At 49.5% G+C, this 19,280-nt stretch overlaps 8 protein-coding genes across 8 annotated transcripts; 5 read left to right on the plus strand and 3 right to left on the minus strand.

The window, feature by feature from the left end:
- Positions 1–1,340, minus strand: N7447_004832 (basic helix-loop-helix domain-containing protein; the record flags this gene model as incomplete). The annotated part of the gene is made up of 2 exons (XM_057229094.1): positions 1–1,223; positions 1,277–1,340. The coding sequence occupies 2 exons, from the start codon at positions 1,338–1,340 to the stop codon at positions 1–3; spliced, it is 1,287 nt and encodes a 428-aa protein (XP_057084184.1).
- Positions 1,341–2,488: 1,148 nt separating this feature from the next.
- Positions 2,489–5,718, plus strand: N7447_004833 (cytochrome c oxidase assembly protein; the record flags this gene model as incomplete). The annotated part of the gene is made up of 8 exons (XM_057229095.1): positions 2,489–2,562; positions 2,642–2,753; positions 2,865–4,046; positions 4,189–4,292; positions 4,777–4,980; positions 5,041–5,110; positions 5,178–5,619; positions 5,672–5,718. The coding sequence occupies 8 exons, from the start codon at positions 2,489–2,491 to the stop codon at positions 5,716–5,718; spliced, it is 2,235 nt and encodes a 744-aa protein (XP_057084185.1).
- A 404-nt stretch (positions 5,719–6,122) lies between these two features.
- Positions 6,123–7,466, plus strand: N7447_004834 (replication factor C subunit 5; the record flags this gene model as incomplete). Its single annotated transcript, XM_057229096.1, has 6 exons — positions 6,123–6,209; positions 6,269–6,891; positions 6,955–7,123; positions 7,178–7,276; positions 7,336–7,391; positions 7,442–7,466. The coding sequence occupies 6 exons, from the start codon at positions 6,123–6,125 to the stop codon at positions 7,464–7,466; spliced, it is 1,059 nt and encodes a 352-aa protein (XP_057084186.1).
- A 556-nt stretch (positions 7,467–8,022) lies between these two features.
- On the plus strand, positions 8,023–8,581 carry N7447_004835 (uncharacterized protein; the record flags this gene model as incomplete). Its single annotated transcript, XM_057229097.1, has 4 exons — positions 8,023–8,072; positions 8,131–8,189; positions 8,251–8,376; positions 8,499–8,581. 4 exons carry the CDS (start codon positions 8,023–8,025, stop codon positions 8,579–8,581), a joined length of 318 nt encoding a protein of 105 aa, XP_057084187.1.
- Positions 8,582–8,655: 74 nt separating this feature from the next.
- Positions 8,656–9,474, minus strand: N7447_004836 (mitochondrial 54S ribosomal protein uL16m; the record flags this gene model as incomplete). The annotated part of the gene is made up of 3 exons (XM_057229098.1): positions 8,656–8,828; positions 8,896–9,357; positions 9,417–9,474. 3 exons carry the CDS (start codon positions 9,472–9,474, stop codon positions 8,656–8,658), a joined length of 693 nt encoding a protein of 230 aa, XP_057084188.1.
- An 808-nt stretch (positions 9,475–10,282) lies between these two features.
- Positions 10,283–13,534, plus strand: N7447_004837 (replication factor C subunit 1; the record flags this gene model as incomplete). Its single annotated transcript, XM_057229099.1, has 4 exons — positions 10,283–10,313; positions 10,366–10,456; positions 10,517–12,888; positions 12,948–13,534. The coding sequence occupies 4 exons, from the start codon at positions 10,283–10,285 to the stop codon at positions 13,532–13,534; spliced, it is 3,081 nt and encodes a 1,026-aa protein (XP_057084189.1).
- A 649-nt stretch (positions 13,535–14,183) lies between these two features.
- N7447_004838 (Sin1 family protein) lies at positions 14,184–16,873 on the plus strand (the record flags this gene model as incomplete). Its single annotated transcript, XM_057229100.1, has 3 exons — positions 14,184–14,206; positions 14,285–14,770; positions 14,821–16,873. 3 exons carry the CDS (start codon positions 14,184–14,186, stop codon positions 16,871–16,873), a joined length of 2,562 nt encoding a protein of 853 aa, XP_057084190.1.
- A 234-nt stretch (positions 16,874–17,107) lies between these two features.
- N7447_004839 (uncharacterized protein) lies at positions 17,108–18,776 on the minus strand (the record flags this gene model as incomplete). Its single annotated transcript, XM_057229101.1, has 3 exons — positions 17,108–17,597; positions 17,648–17,925; positions 18,372–18,776. 3 exons carry the CDS (start codon positions 18,774–18,776, stop codon positions 17,108–17,110), a joined length of 1,173 nt encoding a protein of 390 aa, XP_057084191.1.
- Positions 18,777–19,280: the final 504 nt, after the last annotated feature.

The raw sequence follows: 19,280 nt of genomic DNA on the forward strand, positions 1-19,280 counted from the left end.
TCATCGTGGCATAACCAAGCCATTGATGCCCTTCAAGTCATGCAGTTGTCCTTGGAGTATGTCATTCCCTCGGAGAAGATCTTCAAGCCAGTCGGCGGCTCCAGTGAGCATGGCGCTTTTGCTGAACCCGCCGCCCCTGAGCGCAGGGACCAGTGTGCACAAGTCTTCAAAGCCTTGGCGAATCAGATTTCGGCGTTTCTGCTCCGAAAGAATGTGGTTGGTCCGTTTTTGCTCTTCTGTAAGATTCTCCCGTGCAGCTTTTGATCCTGGCTGCAGTCGAGCTTTTCGAGATATTTCAGTTGATGCCCGCCGGCCTCTGCTGATAGATCCTCTAGATTTTCTTGAGTGAGGTCGTCCATCATCGTCATCAGAGTATTCATCGACCTCCTCTTTCATGGCCCTCTGCCGTTTTCGAGGATGTAAGCTCTCATCCAGGACAACACTGCTTCGGAAGGCAGATCGCTGTGGGGGAGCCCCAGTCATACACTCTGGACTAGGTGCTCGTGTGTTTGCTGCACTGCTTTGGGTTTCAAAACACCCGAGATGATCGAGCAGGTCGTTTGTTCGCTGTTCCTCGTCGGGCTGGTCAGGGGGGCGAAGATAGCCTTGGTCCATAAAACTGGCATCTGAGCCCCAACGCAAGCTGCGGGCCTTTCGTGATGGATGCTGGTCCACAGGAATGGGGTCACGGACGTCAAAAAACATCTCCGAAGTATGATATCCAGCCGGGACGTCAGCCCGGGGTGGAGATGAAGTTGAACCCCGTGGAGTATTGCCAGCATGTGAGTTATTTGTTCGTTGAGTTCCAGGAGTGGGGAGAGATTGTCCCGGGAAAGCCTGGTGTGCTGACGTGGATCCTACCTCCGATCCGTTCAGACCGGTATGGTAAAGCATGGAGGCTGCGGCGAAGATGTCGGAGCTTGTAGGGTTGCTTGTCATCATTGTTCCAGCCGTTTTACCTATCCCGTGCTGCTGGAATGAAGGCTGTGACAGGGAGGTAGTTGAGCCCTCGAAGTTGGGTGGCAGCTCAGCTGACCAGTCAAAGTCGGGTACGCCAGGTTTATGTTCTTGTCGCATCCAAAAATCATTCGTAAAGTGGTTTGCGTTCATGGTAGTAAAGAAGTTGTCGAGCATATTAGATTCATTATCATCAAGAAGAGAAGGTCCTGGTGGCAAAGCAGGTGCCTGCCCAAAGGGGGTATCCATGGGAGAGAGAAAGGAGTCTGGAATCGGGTTAGACAGTGAACAGTAGAGAATGATGCCTGGGACAACTCACATCCGAAGGGAGCAGACGGGGGAGATGTGCGCTCGGTTTGAACTTCGGTTCCAGGCCCATTCATAGTGGGAAATGGATCAATATCAAGAAGGATTTGTATGCCGGTGTGTCGGTCAAGGAACGGGTTGCTACTCTGATGCCAACAGTAGCGCGAGCCAAGGCAATAATGTCATGCCTTGACTCGAATGCAAAACGTATATGATCAAGGTGATCACACAGGCTCGACTCCACAAAATAGGGACGCGGGGGTAGATCGAGGCCACGGGGTTTCTCTAGGTAATGCGACTCGATAAGGAGCCGGTTCGGTTCGGCGCAATGGGATAGGAACAAGAAGGTGTCAAAGTGCAAAGAAAGACAGAAACTAGAAAAGCAAGATAGTGTCCGAAAAGGAGAGAATCGTCCTGTAGAAGAAGGAGAGTTTCGCATCAAAGCAATCGTCCTATTCGGACAAGGACCTGATCACATGCAAAATTTGACCGCGTGACGTAACAGTACAAAACTTACCGAAAATACAGCCGCTCCGGTGTGGCTTGAAAACGTACCCTCGGTATTTAGTACGTTCCTGGGGAGAGCTGTTGACTTCCGGAGAACCCTCCCGAGGCCCTTAGTCAGGTCAACTTGTTCTTTGTGCTGCAAGTACACTGCAGGTATATGTACAATCAGAACATCTTTCCTTGCTCTTTTCTCTTTTCTCTTGGAACTGGGTGCCGGTTCATCTTCTTCTTTTGGATTATTCTCCTGAGATCTGCATTCTGAACTTGTAATTTAAAAAAGTCATCCTTGTTCAGTGAAAGGGGCCCGCAATCCCGACTATCTCGCTCCGAAAAGCCCATTATATCGGATGATCGTCGGTCTTCTCATAATCGGTCCCTCCCCCGACTTTGGATCTTATTTGCGGGGATTTTTCTTAATTTCCCCTAGGCCAGGGACCGAGGTCCAGCCAAAGCCTCTCCAATAGACCATTACACTGGGATCCACGATCCGGACAACCATCGTGCAAGTGTATCAAATTTCCCTCTTGAGAATACTACCCAATTTTCGGGAGGTGCAATTTGTAGGTCACCCACGGACAAAATCTATCGAGCTCTTACACCTGACTTCTGATTGGTGAGGAGATTCTTGTGAATCCCAGCAGAGTTTACAGTGGGCTGACCCCTCGTCGCCGATTAGTTCGGGGAACTGTGATGTTGACACCTCCCGACGGATCATGACATGAAGGTTTCCGGCAGCATGGAACCTGCACTCCGGAGACGCCATGGAAGGGACAACGCCCGGGTATTCAAGCCGTGAGTCCATGCGATCTGATACCCTTGTGGCTTGGTGCGACTGTGTGATCTGAAGAGCTCTTGTTGATTGTGACTGTAGCCTCCTTCGCGCCTATGCGCTCGGGTACCTATCTTCCGTCACTCCGAAATTGTTGACTTATGTACGCCAACTGCGCACTAAGGACTGGACTGCCCAACAGAAAGTTCAAGAGGTATGTTGTGATATCACCTAGTGTGGACTTGTTATCGCGACTTACCATGTCACCCTTTTTCTCTGGTCAATTGCGCAAATGAAATGCTATCGCTAACATCTATTTGAATAGCTAGCTAAAGTCTTCACTGGTCCATTCCGTCTGAACAGCTTCCCTACAGCTTGTGCTTCCCTGGTCGGTGGCTCAACCCTACTACCAATAGGATTGTATCGCCTGTGTGCATTGATCACAGCGGCACTCTCCAAAGGTGACGTTCAGATCTCACAAAAGCTCGACCGCGTAATCAGATTCATCATCACTTTTCTATCGGGATGGTTCAGTTTTCAACTGCTCAACAGAAACCGCACCTGTCTACCAATAGAAGATGTCAGAGCTATCCCTAACTCCACAGATCAGGGGAAAGACCCTGGTCAGGTCATGGCCAATCCCCTGGAGCATCACCGCCCGGAGTTAGCAGGGAGGACAATGGATCTCACCATCTACATGGTCACAAGAGCCGTAGATGCGGTCACATGTGTTGCATGGGGTCGTTGGTCCCGTCGCCGCCACACCCAGAACCGCTGGACGACTGTCGAATCCCTTGTCCCTGGCTTCGCTGACGCAGCTGTCTTTGCCATAAGTGCCTCTGTGGTCATGTGGGCATGGTTTTATCTCCCTGAAAGACTGCCTAGAACCTATGAGAAGTGGATCCGGGAAGCCGCGCAGGTTGATTCACGATTGATTGAAGCATTGCGTCGTGTTAGACGAGGAGTCTTCGTTTATGGAAAGGATACAGGACAGGCACCTCTTCTGCAGTCGATGTGCAAAGACTACAACTGGCCAGAGGTGTGGGGAGATCCAGCAAAGGTGGCCCCGATCCCTTGCGAAATGGTTCACATGGGCTGTGGCCCCAGTTGTGAGAAACACGCATTGTATCGGTTTGCCAAAACCTTTAAATTTGCCTGTGCAACCTATATACCCCTACAAATTGTTTTCCGTCTGCGCAGGATGAAATCTGCAACTGCCCTCCGTAGGGCCCTTTCTGATGCAGCACAATCATCTGCCTTCCTCGCCTCTTTTGTGAGTTTATTTTATTACAGCGTTTGTCTCGCTCGAACACGCCTTGGCCCCAAGATTTTTGATGCGAAGACCATCACTCCGATGATGTGGGACTCTGGACTCTGTGTCGGTGCCGGATGTCTCATGTGTGGCTGGAGTATATTGGTTGAAAAGGCGCGGAAGAGACAGGAGTTGGCGCTATTTGTGGCACCCCGGGCTGCCGCCACGGTTTTGCCACGGTTGTATGATAAAAAGGTATGTATCGGACCTTCGCATCCTCTGTCCACAACAGGGTTACACCCACATCCCCTCCACCCCCTTCTCAATCTATCCAAATTAGCCTGTGACAGGGTTCCAGAACAATCACGAGGTGCTGACGTGTGTCGATGTTTCCCAGTATCAATCCCGAGAGCACGTTGCATTTGCTTTCAGCGCTGCTATTCTTATCACTTGCCTCCGCGAACGTCCTAGCATGGTACGAGGAGTTTTTGGTCGCATCACGTCTGGCGTGTTGAATTAAGTTTCACTGAGATGCCTCGAAGGCATCAACCTCTTGTATCAGTATTCATTTATCTTTTCGAGCTGAGTTCTGGGTGTTACTACCCTGTATTATTTTTATGAACTTTGCATCCTTACGTATATATGCATTCAAATGCTCTATACGAGCCGAGTGACACCATTAAATACTATCTTCATACCAACAGTGTTGGGATCTGAGGTCTATCGGTAAATTAGTCGTTATGCCAAATTTGCAGCCTGGGCAACCTGGATTGTGGTTGAAGCTTTCGACTTGAGAAATCATGATCCAATTAATACTGATCAACAAATCAAGAATCTTTTCGAAATCTTCACCATGTCCTACTATTCCTCGCTGTTTAGATGTAACGTGACCCGAAGTTTAGGGCTTATCGATAAGCCGTTGAATCACGTGTTGGGGATACACTGGTCTGATGCGACTCAACATCCGATCCCATTGGAGTCATAGAACCATGTTTTCCCGATTAATCCCCTCGCTGGGGCGTTCTGCGCTGACGGGGACGATCCCCCAGCGATCAATCTATTTGCGGAAGAGCGTTTTTGAGGTAGAGCGGAGGTATTTCTCGAGGAATTTCCTGCTTCAAGAACAACGGAATTCAGCTGCAGCGCCTTTTAATACCCCGGAATCGCAAAAACGCAATACCTCTACCATGTGAGCCGCCATTGAACCAAAATTTGAAGGAGCCTATGTGCTAACAAAGCCCGTGATCAGGTACTATACCATCAGTATGATCCTTGGAACAGTTGCCCTCGCATATGGATCTGTCCCTCTTTACAAAATGGTATGCCGAGCTCCCGTTCGATCGAATATACATCCTGAACAGAATTTTATTCTAATCCCAATTGCAGATCTGCCAACAGACTGGCTGGGGTGGTCAGCCCATTCTCACCCACCGAACCGGCGACGGCGATACCTCTGCACGTGTGACACCAGTGACAGATTCTCGTCGTCTACGCATCACATTCAATGGCTCAGTATCGGATGTACTCCCTTGGAAGTTCACTCCCCAACAGCGCGAGGTTCGAGTGCTCCCCGGCGAGACAGCGCTGGCGTTCTACACCGCAACAAATAAGGGCCCGCATGATATTATTGGAGTCGCCACATACAGTGTCACGCCAGGTCAGGTTGCGCCATACTTTAGCAAGATTCAATGCTTCTGCTTTGAGGAACAGAAGCTCAATGCGGGAGAGTCGGTCGATATGCCTGTTTTCTTCTTCATTGACCCTGACTTCGCTACCGATCCTAACATGAAGGGTATTGACACAATTACCCTATCATATACTTTCTTCAGTAAGTTTTGTGTCTATTTGTTGATTTATTGGCTTGGTTTAACCCAAAACAGAAGCGAAATACGATGACAATGGTGTTCTGACACCAATCGCATCATAAGAGGGTCATACCAAGGGCGCATTGGGTACTGTATTTCAACTGTGTGGATTTGCATAGACTTGGACGTTCAACAGTGAACAAAGAACTTGCGTGGTGTTGTGTCCGGCTTTTCGCATTCATCTCATCTCAAGGCAAATTTTGCATGTACTATAAACCTCGGAGTTTGGCGGAAGGCTACCAAATACCTAGAAAACTATCTACTTGTACATATTATTAAATTTATCCATATATAGTTGTACAGTCTAGATCGAAATGAGCTCTTGGGGGCTCTTTGCTGCATCCATCGATATAGCGTGCACGGACCAGTGATTAATTAGGCGCGTGTCTGGACGCGTTCTCCAGTCCGCATCCTCTATCGAAAAACCACACGCACCTCAACCCCAGCATTTTACAGAGTTTTCAAAATGGCTCTTCTTGTGGACAAGCTGCGGCCACGCACCCTCGATGCTCTCTCGTATCACCCCGAGCTTTCTGATCGCCTGCGATCGCTGGTAAGAAACCCTGACCTGCGGAACATGAACACCATTTTAACACAAGGTATCGTTGATAGGCACGAAGCGGAGATTTTCCCCATTTACTAGTCTATGGACCCTCGGGCGCTGGTAAGAAGACACGGGTCATTGCGACACTAAAAGAACTGTACGGTCCCGGTGTCGAGAAGATCAAGATCGACGCCAGAGTCTTCCAAACGACGAGCAACCGAAAGCTAGAATTCAACATTGTTTCATCGGTATACCATCTTGAAATTACCCCCGCAGATGTCGGAACCTACGACCGAGTAGTCGTCCAGGAATTGCTTAAAGAGGTTGCGCAGACGCAACAGGTGGATCTCGGCGCGAAGCAGCGGTTCAAGGTCGTTGTGATCAACGAGGCTGATCATCTGACACGCGATGCCCAGGCAGCTCTCAGACGTACCATGGAGAAATACAGTCCTAATCTACGATTGGTTCTCCTGGCAAACAGCACCTCCAACATCATTGCACCGATTCGGTCTCGAACCCTGCTGGTCAGGGTTGCCGCGCCTACGGAAAGCGATATTTGCTCTGCGCTTCATCTTGCAGGGAAAAAAGAAGGATGGACCGAGTCTGAGGTGCTTAACAAGAGGATTGCAAAGGAGAGCGGACGTAATCTGCGTCGTGCGCTACTCATGTTCGAATCAATTTATGCGCAAAAGTAAGTTTTCACATCGATTCTTGTTCGAATGGATTTTAGAGGCTTACCTTGTTGGGAATCTAGTGAAAAAGTCACGGACAAGACCCTCATCCCGCCTCCGGACTGGGAGGCCCTTGTTACCCTAACGGCTGATGAGATTCTGGCTGAAAGGTCACCGGCTCGGCTGTTGCATGTCCGCGCACGTCTTTATGATCTTTTGACCCATTGCATCCCACCGACAACCATTTTGAAGGTGTGTATTCATCTTTGCAATTAACATGCTTCTGATACTAATTTTTGGTGCCAGACTTTGACATTCAAGCTCGTTGCACGAGTCGACGATGCACTGAAGCCAGACGTTATCAGGTGGTCTGCCTTCTACGAGCACCGCATTAAGCTGGGAAGCGTAAGTCCTCGATGATTACCATTGCCACAATTGAAGTGCTAACGCGTATTTCGATACAGAAAGTAATCTTCCATCTCGAAGCCTTCGTAGCCAAGTTCATGCGCATCTATGAAAGGTATGCTTGCCCTGGATAATTTAACGGGTGCATAACTAATGATTTATTAGCTATCTGATGGGCATGGACTTTTAATTACTCACTACCAACAAACCAAGACAATGGATGAATGACGATTTGTACACTAAGGTGGGTTTCAGTGAACTTGGGATCTAGGAAGTGAGGGTCTGCTATTAAGCAGAATCACATCGATTCGAAATCTCCAGGTATCCAATTTGTTTTCACTCTTCACAGGCGCATTAAGGCATTTTCTGAGAATGATTCTGGCGTTAAATCACTTGTCATTGTGTACTATCTCTTGAGGTCGTGGAAAGATCTTCGCACACATCAACCTCTCAAACTCTTAACTATGTCTGCACTACAACAGTGAAGCTGTGGTCCGCATTATAGCAAGAGTAGATTATGAGTAACGTAGATTTGATACAATGATATTAAGATATTAATCCCGAATTGTGTTTATCATTGTCCTCTAATATGGATACGTCATCACATACCCGTCCCGAGGTCATTTATAAACTGGACCACCTGGTAACATCGGATCAGTTTTCTTATGTTTATCAGACCAGGACCTTCTACAGTATTTTCGCATCGCTGTTCCTTCGCTATACTATCCCACACGAACAGTACCGAAATGTCCGACCCCAGACTTATTGATATGGAACCAGGCGGAGAGAGCACTCAGTATGGCGGCATCAAGACCACGTCTTAAAATTGCTCTTCGCTGATATACAGGGTGCAGATATGAGTCTATCCGTGAATTCACACTGAGTCCCTCAAAGCAGACTGGACAGTTGGGAGGTGTGTTGCTACCTGGGAGATAAAGTTGGGTACGCTATAGCAATTACTGACCTCTTCCAAGCCCACGAGAAACACACTATAACCGAAAAAACCCCCAGTCTAGGAACACATGTCACAGCATCCAGTAATGATGAGGATTTTCAGGCACAGAAGCTGGGTATGGGAGTATTCGCTGACTCTGGTAAAGGTAAATGCTGAATATATTTTCCTTGTCTAAACTCCTAGTATCAAGACAAAGGACCCATCGGAGGAGCCTGTACCTCGATGGCTCCTAAAGAGACGCAAACAGCTGATGATAATGTACAAAAGATATGACACATGACGAGGACGATGCCGCTACTAAGGCCCGCAGACTGCAGGGGTATGGGCCTGGGTCTGGTGTCGGGGCTTAGTCGACAAATACGACAAAGGCAAAGGACATGACCGATGAAAAAGGAGAAAACGGTATCATGGAGGAAACGACAGTTTATTGAGTGGGGTCGGAGCTGGAGGAGGCGCTCTTCGGAGGGGAAGCGATGTCATCGGTACCAAGGGGTGGGTTCCTGCGCGCGCGCTTGAGACTCTCGAGGGTGACACCGTTTCCGAGCTTTGTGATACCCACAACAGGCGGGTCATCCTTGTGAACGAATTCCCAGAGACCTAATGAATGAGAATGAGCATCTTACGTACCCAAAATAGTAACATAGGTAGCACATGAATAACCTACCTGGCAATTTGTGGCCCGCCAATCTGAAAGCCTCACGGGCAACCTTCTCGTGGACATCTCCCTTCAATTCAAAGACGATTCGGCTCACGGGCAGTCGGACAGTCCAGTAGTCGAACTTACCCTTACCCTTACCCATACGCTGCTCGTTACCCTTGGTGTAGACACCAATGTTGGCACTGACACGCTTGTACAGCTTATAGTTCATTCCTCGTAGTCGCCGCTTGATAGTCTCTTCGGCGATCTTCAGCGCCGATGCAGGCATACGGCGGTCGTGGTCTTTCATGCGCAGACCGAAATCTCCCCACACGACTGTTGTTCCTCGGGTGGATCCGCCGGTAGCAACGTGAGGGCGACCCTTGGGGGATTTAGATTTTTCTTGGAATTTCGGAGTAAGCCAATCGAGAGCGGGCGAGGTGGTAGAGAAGCATCGTGATAGAGAAAAGGTGGCCAGTGGTCCCGACACTGTTTCGCACTGTTAGTCTTCGGCTGAATGAATTTTCTGGGAATTAACTGGCTCGTACGGGTTGGCCGCGTGCAGGCGGAGAGTGGTCCAGCAAACATCTTGATCTGTGGACCCATTGTGACGAGGGAGGCGGCGAGATATACCAATGTTGCGAAAGGCTTCGTTACTCCGGCACTTTTCGATGATTGGAACTAGTCCCAAAGTGGAAATGTTGCATACACGTGATATGACTTATGCTTGCTTGTTAATGCCTTGTAAATCAGGCGTCGATTTCAGTGCAGCATCTTTCATTCCACAGTAGTCTAAACAGCATCTGATTGATATAAGATGCATCAATTGTATAAAAAGAGTAAGTCTGTGCTGTGGGACCTAATTATTGAAGCTATATGTAGTACATTCATAGTATGCTCTCTGGCTGGTAACCCTCTTGCTCTTGCCCAAGGTTTTGTAGATAGATGGTGACTCGTCCTGCCCTATATGTATTACATGTATCTGAGGAGCTTGGCAAGTTATGTACTGAGTACGGAGTATCCTCTCGTGATTCTTGTAGTCTCAACAGCTGTACCTAGCTTATATGCGCTAGTCCTAAAAGAGAGGAAAGTGCTGCCTTACGTCAGCCAGTCACGTCTCCCCGGGACTGTAGCGCGTCGTTCGCGATCTACCAACCGCTGCGGCAAGAGCTCGATTGGTAAACTGTATCCTGTTCTGTGCCGAAGCTCGTGTGACGGATCGAGTCTCGCTATGGATATCCGTAATTTCTTTGGCGGTAAGCCAAGTCAAAGCTCCAGCGAAGCCCCCGCGAAGCCCGCGGCCAAAAAAGAGGTAAGCTGGTGCCTTGCTCATGAGAGGAGGTCCTGGTCACTTTATATGTGGTCAGGCCCCCGTTGAATGACTGGAGTTCATATTCTGACCTCGAATTCCACAATGCAGGACTCCTCCGCCACAAGAAAGAGACGTATGCTCTCCATAATCCCTACTCTCATACGGCCAGTCTAACACGACAACAGGCAGCAGGAAAGTTGTGGATGACAGTGATGATGAAGATGATTTAGCACCTGTCAAAGCGCCCGCTACTAAAGTGAAGCCCAAGAGTCAACCGTATGTCCATCGCTGGATTGAAATGTCTCATATAATTTAACTGATGAACTTTCTTTGCAGAAAGCCCGAAGAGCCGAAAGAAGAACCTACAACTTCCTCGGACTATTTTGCCTCCAGCAAGAAGAAGACCCGACCTGCCAAAACGACCGAGAAAGCTCAGCCCGATAAAGCCAATACTGTTGCCGAAAGTCCAAACCCCAAGGCTGCCGAAGAGCCTGCGAACAAGGGACGAAACCCTGCTCGAGGATCAACAAAGCAAGCCGCAAAGGTCGTCGAGGACGAGAATCTCGGCGCCGATGACATTTTTGCAACCGAATACGGAAAAGCCGGCAAAGGAGAAGACGCTTATGTTGCTGGGGACGATAGCGACGAGGACGATGACTTCGAAATGCTTGAGGTGAGGCCAGCCGCTGCTGCTGCGAAGAGGACACAGAAGAAACAATCTTCCCGCGATGACGACGATGATGTGGTCATGAAAGATCTCCCCAAGATTCCTGCCCCGAAGGCTCGACCTGGCCGCAAACGCAAGTCCGAGGCTCTCATCGACGAGGACGAAAATGATGACTACCAAGAACCCAAAAAGGAAACAAAAAAGGCAGCCCCGAAGGCCACGGCCGCGACATCACCAACAGCGAAGAAACAAAAGGCTGCCCCTAAAAAGGCTAAAGAGGACAAACCAGAGAGCAAAGAGCTCCAAGATATCTTCGACAGCATTCCTACGATTGAAGCTCCAGAGCCTCCTCAGGGAGAGCCAAAGAAATTTAAGTTTGGGGCACAACAAAGCCGAGACCCGGTAATGTCTGGGACCAAGGAGATGCCCGTTGGGGAAGAAAACTGCCTTGCTGGTTTGTCTTTTGTTTTCACCGGTGTTCTGGAATCCCTCGGCCGCGAGGAGGGTGCGCAATTGGTGAAGAAGTATGGTGGCAAAGTCGTCGGAGCCCCTAGTTCTAAGACGAGCTATGTGGTCCTCGGAGGTGATGCCGGCCCAAAGAAGCTTGAGACCATTGCCAAGCACAAGATCAAGACCATCAACGAGGACGGTCTCTTCGAACTGATCCGACGACTGCCTGCCAACGGCGGTGATGGAAAAGCTGCTGAAAAGTACGCCGAGAAACAGAAAGCCGACGAGGCCAAGGTCCGTGCCATGGCGGCCGAAATCGATGCTGAAGAGAAGAAACGAGAAGCGGAAAAACGAAAGACGGCCACGACTACTCAAGGATCCAAGACCGCCAACGCGTCTCAGACTCCGCCAAGCTCACAGGTCATATCATCCAGCGATCTCTGGACTACGAAGTATGCACCAACATCGACCAGTATGATCTGTGGTAATAAGGGTGCCGTGGAAAAGGTTCAAACCTGGCTGCGGAACTGGCATGCTAATGCCCAGGCCGATTTTAAAAAGGGTGGTAAAGATGGCTCAGGGATCTATCGTGCCGTCATCATTCACGGCCCCCCGGGAATTGGCAAAACTACAGCAGCCCATCTCGTGGCAAAGCTGGAAGGATACGATATCGTGGAGACCAACGCCAGTGACACCAGAAGTAAGAAACTTGTAGAGAGTTCTACCCTGGGTGTGCTTGACACAACATCATTGCAAGGATACTTTGCTGGACAAGGCAAGCAGGTGGAGAGTGGAAAGAAGAAGCTCGTACTCATCATGGACGAGGTTGATGGTATGTCTGCTGGTGATCGTGGAGGCGTGGGAGCTGTCGCAGCCATTGTCAAAAAGAGCAAGATCCCAATCATCCTTATCTGCAATGAGCGCAAGCTTCCCAAGATGAAACCTTTCGACTTCATAACCTATGACGTGCCATTCAGACGCCCGACGGCGGAGCAAATTCGGGCAAGACTGTCCACTATCTGTTTCCGAGAAGGCCTCAAGATTCCGCCTCCTGTACTTGATGGTCTCATTGAAGGAACCCATGCCGATATTCGCCAGGTCATCAACATGCTCTCCACCGCAAGGCTGGATCAAAAGGGTCTCAACTATGAAGAAGGCAAGCAGATGTCAAAGTCGTGGGAGAAGCATCTTATCCTCAAGCCATGGGATATTGTCAGCAAAATTCTCAGCGCCCAGATGTTTTCCCCAAGTTCCACTGCTACCCTGAACGATAAGGTTGAGCTTTATTTCAACGACCACGAGTTCAGCTACCTGATGCTCCAGGAGAACTACCTCAGGACTAAACCTGCTCTTGCCGGCAAGTATCAAGGCAAGGAACAGCGACTAAAGTCACTTGAGTTGCTGGACAATGCCGCCTCGAGTATCAGCGATGGTGATCTCGTCGACCGCATGATCCACGGCACCCAGCAGCAGTGGAGTCTTATGCCCACTCATGCGATTTTCAGTTTTGTGCGGCCAGCCAGCTTCCAGTACGGAAACATGCAAGAGCGGCCTGCATTTACTAGCTGGCTGGGCAACAACAGCAAACATGGTATGTTTTGATTATTCGCCAATTGTCTGTATACACTCTTTAACTGATTTCTTCTTTAGGCAAACTATCCCGATACGTCAAGGAATTACAGGGCCACATGCGTCTTCGTACTACAGGTAACCGCGACGAGATCCGTCAGCAGTACATGCCTTTGCTCCAGGAGAAGATAATACGCCGAATGATGGACGAAGGCAAAGACTGTGTGGACTCGGTCATTGATCTCATGGATTCATACTATCTCACCCGTGAGGACTTCGATTCCATGGTTGAATTAGGACTCGGCCCAATGGACGAGTCTAAGATCAAACTTGAGACACAGACCAAAGCCACCTTCACACGTCTGTACAATTCGCGCTCGCATCCCATGCCATTCATGAAGGCCAGCAATGTCATTGCACCTAAGGGAAAGAAGGAGATTCCTGATATTGAGGATGCCATTGAAGCATCGGACGGAGAGGAAGTTGTGGAGGATGTCAAGAATGAGGACGAGGAAGTACTTGATCTGAAGAAGGACAAGTATGTAAGCTTGCCTAAGAAAAAGAAGGCGCCGGCCAAGAGTAAGAAGACGAAGAAGGCCGATGATGATGGTGATGATGAGGAAAAGCCGAAGAAGGCTCGTAAGAGTAGAGCCAAGGCCAAGGCTTGAGAGATTATTTCTGTAACATATTATCCTTTGGTTAAGCATGTGTTTTTAATGGTAGCGCATTTCAATCTGATATCTCTTCAGCACACCATTTAATTGTTTACAATCTTGGTGTGTCTTGACGTGTGTTGGGACTTTCCCTCTGGCACTGTTCCCTGTGACAGTGTATGTCTTTGAGGATATCTTGTCCCCTTCTCAGTTCTACAGGTAAATGACAGAAAGTAATAAGAGGCTTAATTTGTGAACACGACTTTTGTATAACCTGACATGTGCCATCAGATGCGAAGTAGTTGCGTATAGTAAAATATTATATTCTAAATTTTTCATTCCAGAGAGCATAGCCTAGCAATAAATGATTTGCCAAGTGTACTGTGAGATCACCCCCTTGGCGGGGAAATGATCGACGGAGAACACTTCCCTCTCTTACTGGTACCACCCTCCTTTCTCTACTTTCTCTCCTTGATATCTTTGTCTTTTTGATCTGTTTTTCCAGGCTGGTCCTGTTTGAGCTAGTCTCATTCGTTTTCATCCGGGTATTTCCCTTTATTCCCCCGAGCATGCGCTTTTAGTTGGAGCTGTGATTATCCAGACCTCGGTCGCTACTGCGCAGCACAACCCTGGGTTACTACATGTCCTTGTGAGAGCCGAGAAGATGTCTCTTCTGCACAATGAAGAGTAAGTCGTGTCCGGAATCACAGACCGATCCCCCTCAACTCCCCGCGGAAAGGGTTCCAAGGACTAATCCGAGTATAGCTTTACGATCTGGCAATTACGCTCCTCATATCTCTCGACAATCAAAGATGGAATCGGAGACCGACTTATCAACGTCAATGACTCCGTCCTGAATACGCCTGGTTTCCGCGCGGCGGGCTGGTCAACCGCCGCCGCGTACCCCAACACCCACAGCTCCTCTCACCTGAAGCGCACTTACTCCCCACCGATTCCAACCACGGCGAACGTTTCATCCGAATATTACAGGCTAGCAGAACGGAATGCAAAACCCCAACGCCACGAATTGCAAGGCCTCGGCCTGGAAGACGGCGAGGATGATGGTGGCATGGTGACCGGTAGTAAGAGCCACATGGACATGGCCGCAGCGCGGCGGAACCATGCACGCGGCGGAAAGAAGAAAACGCGACGGGAAAGACAGCAAGACGTCCAGAGACAAGTTGAAGCAGAGGACGACGATAGCAGTGATCTGAGTGATGACAGCGACGAGGATGGGGACACCGTGGGCAGGTTGGTGAATTATTGTGTGGTATCATACTTCCCTATCTGACAAAGAACAGTGCTGTCGATCAGATCAAATTCGACAAGATGCCCATCCGCCGAGATCGAGCTGACTCCTCTCCGATGCGTTCTGGAGACCAGAGGGAACGGCCAGAAGTGATGGTCACATCTGCATCAACACAAAACCTTGCAAGTCAATATCGCCAAGTAAAACCACGACCCCGCCGAGATACAACCACTAGCAGTGATCTATCGACGGATAACGAAACCGACCATAGAGGCTACAAACAAGGACAGGTTCAATTCTCCACGAGTGATCAGGTCGTCGAGTATCCGCGCAGACGGCGTGAGCGAACTGGCAGTCGCGGTGCAGAGAGCCTGGCCCTTGGAGAACTCCACGAGGTGGACGAGGACGAGGACTCCGGTGCCGAGTCTGTTGGGTCTGCAATTTCCTCAGACTTTGACAATACAGCTGGATCTGGCTCCTTGCTGCTGGCAGGCGTAACGAGCGGTTTGAATTTGTCCTCGCCCATGGCTATGATGAACAAGTTACCTTCTGGCACAGGGCCGCAGAATAATTCACCGCGCAAGCATCGCACTCCGGCTCCTACATTGCAAGATCTTCCCCCGCCACGGCCGATTAGCATGATACAGCCGGTCAGCTTATTGACCAGCCAGCTTACGTCCCGGAAGCGAGCACCAAGCAATCCGGTGGATAAATTCGTGGTGCTCTCTGGGCGAGGCCAAGAGGACCCGTTGTATTTGAAGATCTACGTTCCCTTTTCAAGCGACCCTGAAGACCCGCTGGATCTGCCACTTACACGCGAGTCTAAGCTTGCAGAACAACCCGCACAAGTGACTGTTGCTGAGACGATTGGTCTTGCTCTGTGGAAATACCAGGCGGACGCCCGCGGCCCACCAATTGATCGCGCAAATTTGACCGTGAACCGATGGACGCTACGGATGGTTGATGATGGCGAAGTCGAATATGACTTCCCAGCGCTTGGGCGGACACTCCCTATGACGGATTTCACGTCAAACAATAACCAATCTGCCAAGTCCCGAGGACGGTCAAGGGGCAAACCATACGATGAATTCGCACTGGTTGAAGCATCAAATTCGGAGTTTGAGGAGAATGAACGGCTCTATCCACAGTTTAGTTCAAGCGTTGGTTCGGAAGAGGCAGATCAGCCGGCGAATCTTGCAGCACCAGGGACTATGCCCGCTACACAGAAGAATACTCCTCAGACCACACCAGCCCGAGCAAACCCTATTCTAGGCCAGCCATTCTCGTCTGCGCTCAACCACAGCACTCTTACTCCCGCTGACCGCCCCGTGGTACCTATCTCACATGCCACTCCCCGTCTTGGTGTTTCCAAGACATTGAAGATTCGCTTCATTAACGTGGAGGCTTCCGCACATGTCATGACCATCAACACATCTACCGACAGCTATATAGCCGAGATTCTGGACTCTGTATGTAAACGATGGGGCCAGGATAAGGGCAACTACCTCTTAAAGGTGATGGGATCGAACACGATTGCACCACTTGACCGCACCGTGGAGGCACTGGGCAGCATCACAGACCTCGACCTAGTGCGTCGTCGCTTCGGCGGAGGACCCCTCGCACTCGGAACCTCACCAGGCAGCTCATCACCAAACGCGCCATTGATGGTGGAAACCGCCGACCCAACCACCTCCAAGAAGAGCAAAAAGGAGGCCAAGAAGGGCGCCCAGCGCATGTTACCCTCATCTTCCCAGAAACAAGACCACCTGGGCGGGTATTACCGCCGCTACCATGTGTTCCGCAAACAACCCATGTCTTTCACGGCATCCAACCATCGCATCCTCACGTTTGAAAACGATTATATGCATATCGTGCCCGGTGACACGGGCAAAACAGCGTCTGGTGGTAAGACCCGTTCGATCAGCTTCAGCGACGTGATCGGATCCAAGGTCAGCCGACGACACCCCAAGAGCTTCCGGGTGATGATCGTGCGTGGCAATGATGCCACAGAGCAGAAGCGCTATGACTTTGAGGCAAGGAGTACCAATGAGGCTGTGGAGATTGTAGACGAGATCAAGAAGAATATGGCACATTATCGCATTTGATTGTCTGCTGTTTTATACATGGAATTGCGTTTGGGGGAGAGCTTGGAGTTCGGGATGGCGTACATCACTTTTAGTCCCCTTGTATCATCTCAAATCAAACGAATTATTGAACTACATCCAGAGGCTGTGTTGACCTTTGCACTCCTAATATGTGTCCCCTCCATACTGCCCAAGTTTTGGTCATATCATTTCCACCTAGGCAGCAGACATCGTAAAACTATCGAATTTGTGTTATTAAAATATAGAAATAGGATAGAGCTTTTGGACGGCCATTGAGTCTTCATCTTCATCCGTGGGAATTGCATACTCATGCCCTAACATAGCGTTTGAACCGAAGATTGCCCCCATTTCGTGAGAAGTGGGAATATGAGCGTTAGGCTGAATTTCCACCGCAACCTCAATATCCAGCAGAGTAACTATCCGACTCTGTCTGTTGTAAAGCATGTTATGCATTCCTGCGTCACTGAGTCGTACTGCGATTTGGCGAAGGGCGTTAATTCCGTTTAGTGACTGGGTCTTGATGTGTGCACGTTCGAGTTCATTGAGTGTATGCCAGATATGAGAGAGACGTGCCCCGTCCCTATACTCAAGAACGAGTGCGTATCCAGATGGAAAGACACTTGAACATATGACTCTGCCTCGCGATATCCAGTTGGCAAAAACATGGGCTCCGGACGGTCGTTGTGTCCAAATTCTCTCGTAAATTACTGCTTCGGAATCAAATCTATATATGAATACTTAGCCAAGCCCAACAAAGAGTGTACCGTAGCTCACAGTTCTTCCAGATCAACCTTCCAACACTTGATGATAACAGGCGTGCCATTCAGATCGGCCAGCCAAACTGCCTTGTCATGGACGTTGGGATCTGATAGCTGTTGGACACAATTGATAACCATAGGGGTACCTTGGCCGTAGTCTAATATGACGCTAGTCAGAGTGATTGTTTGCCCAATTGAGGCTAAGGGTAGCTGCGGCGGTTGAGGCGGCTGAGGCGGCCGAGGTTCATTCCCACGGAGACGATTTGAGACACACGGCGGAGGAGGACCTCGGAGCTATTTGATATATCATCAACTGTTCTTGGTTCCCGGGGTCACCCATATATATACCTATACTCGTAGCAGAAAAATACGGGCTCTCGTGGTACCGCGGCTCCGATAAGGCCATCAGACAGAACCCTGTAAACAGCTGGCACAACGAGTGTTTAAGGACAATATGTCTAATAAGCCCAGAAAGAAAGCAGAAAGCAAGCATCGGCGGTTCCTTTGACAAAGACTGTGGAATTGTGTGTGGATGCAAGCCCATATTTCAGAGGCGCCATTCGCATTTAATTCACGACTTGGCCTAAAGTTTATTGACAAAAAGGTCAGCCCAGTGTCCATAATAATAAAAGCGACGAGTGAGGGATATCAATAAGTGGCTCAAGAAGGTGGGAGGTACTCGATCGACCCAGTCTCATATACGCCTAAGGAAATGTCCACGGTGTCTTGAGTTCACCAACCAGATAAACATTATCGGGTGTGCGCTCAGTGTTAACGGGGCCCAAGGAAACATTTGGAATGATGTTGGTCATATGGGTGATAGCTTGGATGTCGGCAAATCTCATGGAAGACATGCTTGACAATGGCTCAAGTGCCCTCATCACAGGGTCACATAGGTTTCGCACAAACCTGCCAGAAAGGCCTAATTCATTCATGACTATGTACAGCTCATTTTCGTCATGGATATCAACCTGGTGCGTGATATTTGCTCGTTGAAAACGGCCAAAGGCATCTTGAACAAATGAATTCCACTGGTGCATATACTCCAGGGAGACGCGCTCGCTGTGTATCGATGGGTCGGAGGTGCCGAAATTGAAACTTAGAGACGGTAATGGATGAGCCAACTGGACCTGCGCAGGTTCCATTGCGAGACTTGGAACAGACACCAGCCGAGAGTGAGAATATAGTATAGGCAGGTGCCAGGGTCCGATCCCCAATTAGGACTAGCTTCCACTGTGGGTCACTGTGGGGTATTCTGCTTGGCAGGTACGGGTCACGTGTTGCTCGATGGCCCTAGATATTCTCAAGGGAGAGAACAGTTGAAGAAGAGTGTGAAGATATGCACAACACCGAGCACCTAGCAAATACCCGCAGACAGCGCTACTGAGACTGACGCAGAATTGCTGACAAATCCCTCTACGTAGTTATCCCGGGGCCCGGCATTATTAACTTCACGGCACCTCGGGACCTTCCCAGGTTGAAGCTGGATTATGAATCACGTTGGATTTATAAGCAGAGTAATATACCTAAACCTTAGTGCTCTGGCTCTACGCAAGATGAGCCGTCGGGACTAGTATTTACCAAGTACTCAACGGAAGAAGTCCTCTTTCGACTTTCAATAAAGTCACTCGGTTATTCAAACATCCATC

This window comes from Penicillium robsamsonii (assembly GCF_028829455.1).
Source record: "Penicillium robsamsonii strain IBT 29466 chromosome Unknown utg000003l_segment0_segment0, whole genome shotgun sequence".
Taxonomy (NCBI): Eukaryota; Fungi; Ascomycota; class Eurotiomycetes; order Eurotiales; family Aspergillaceae; genus Penicillium; species Penicillium robsamsonii.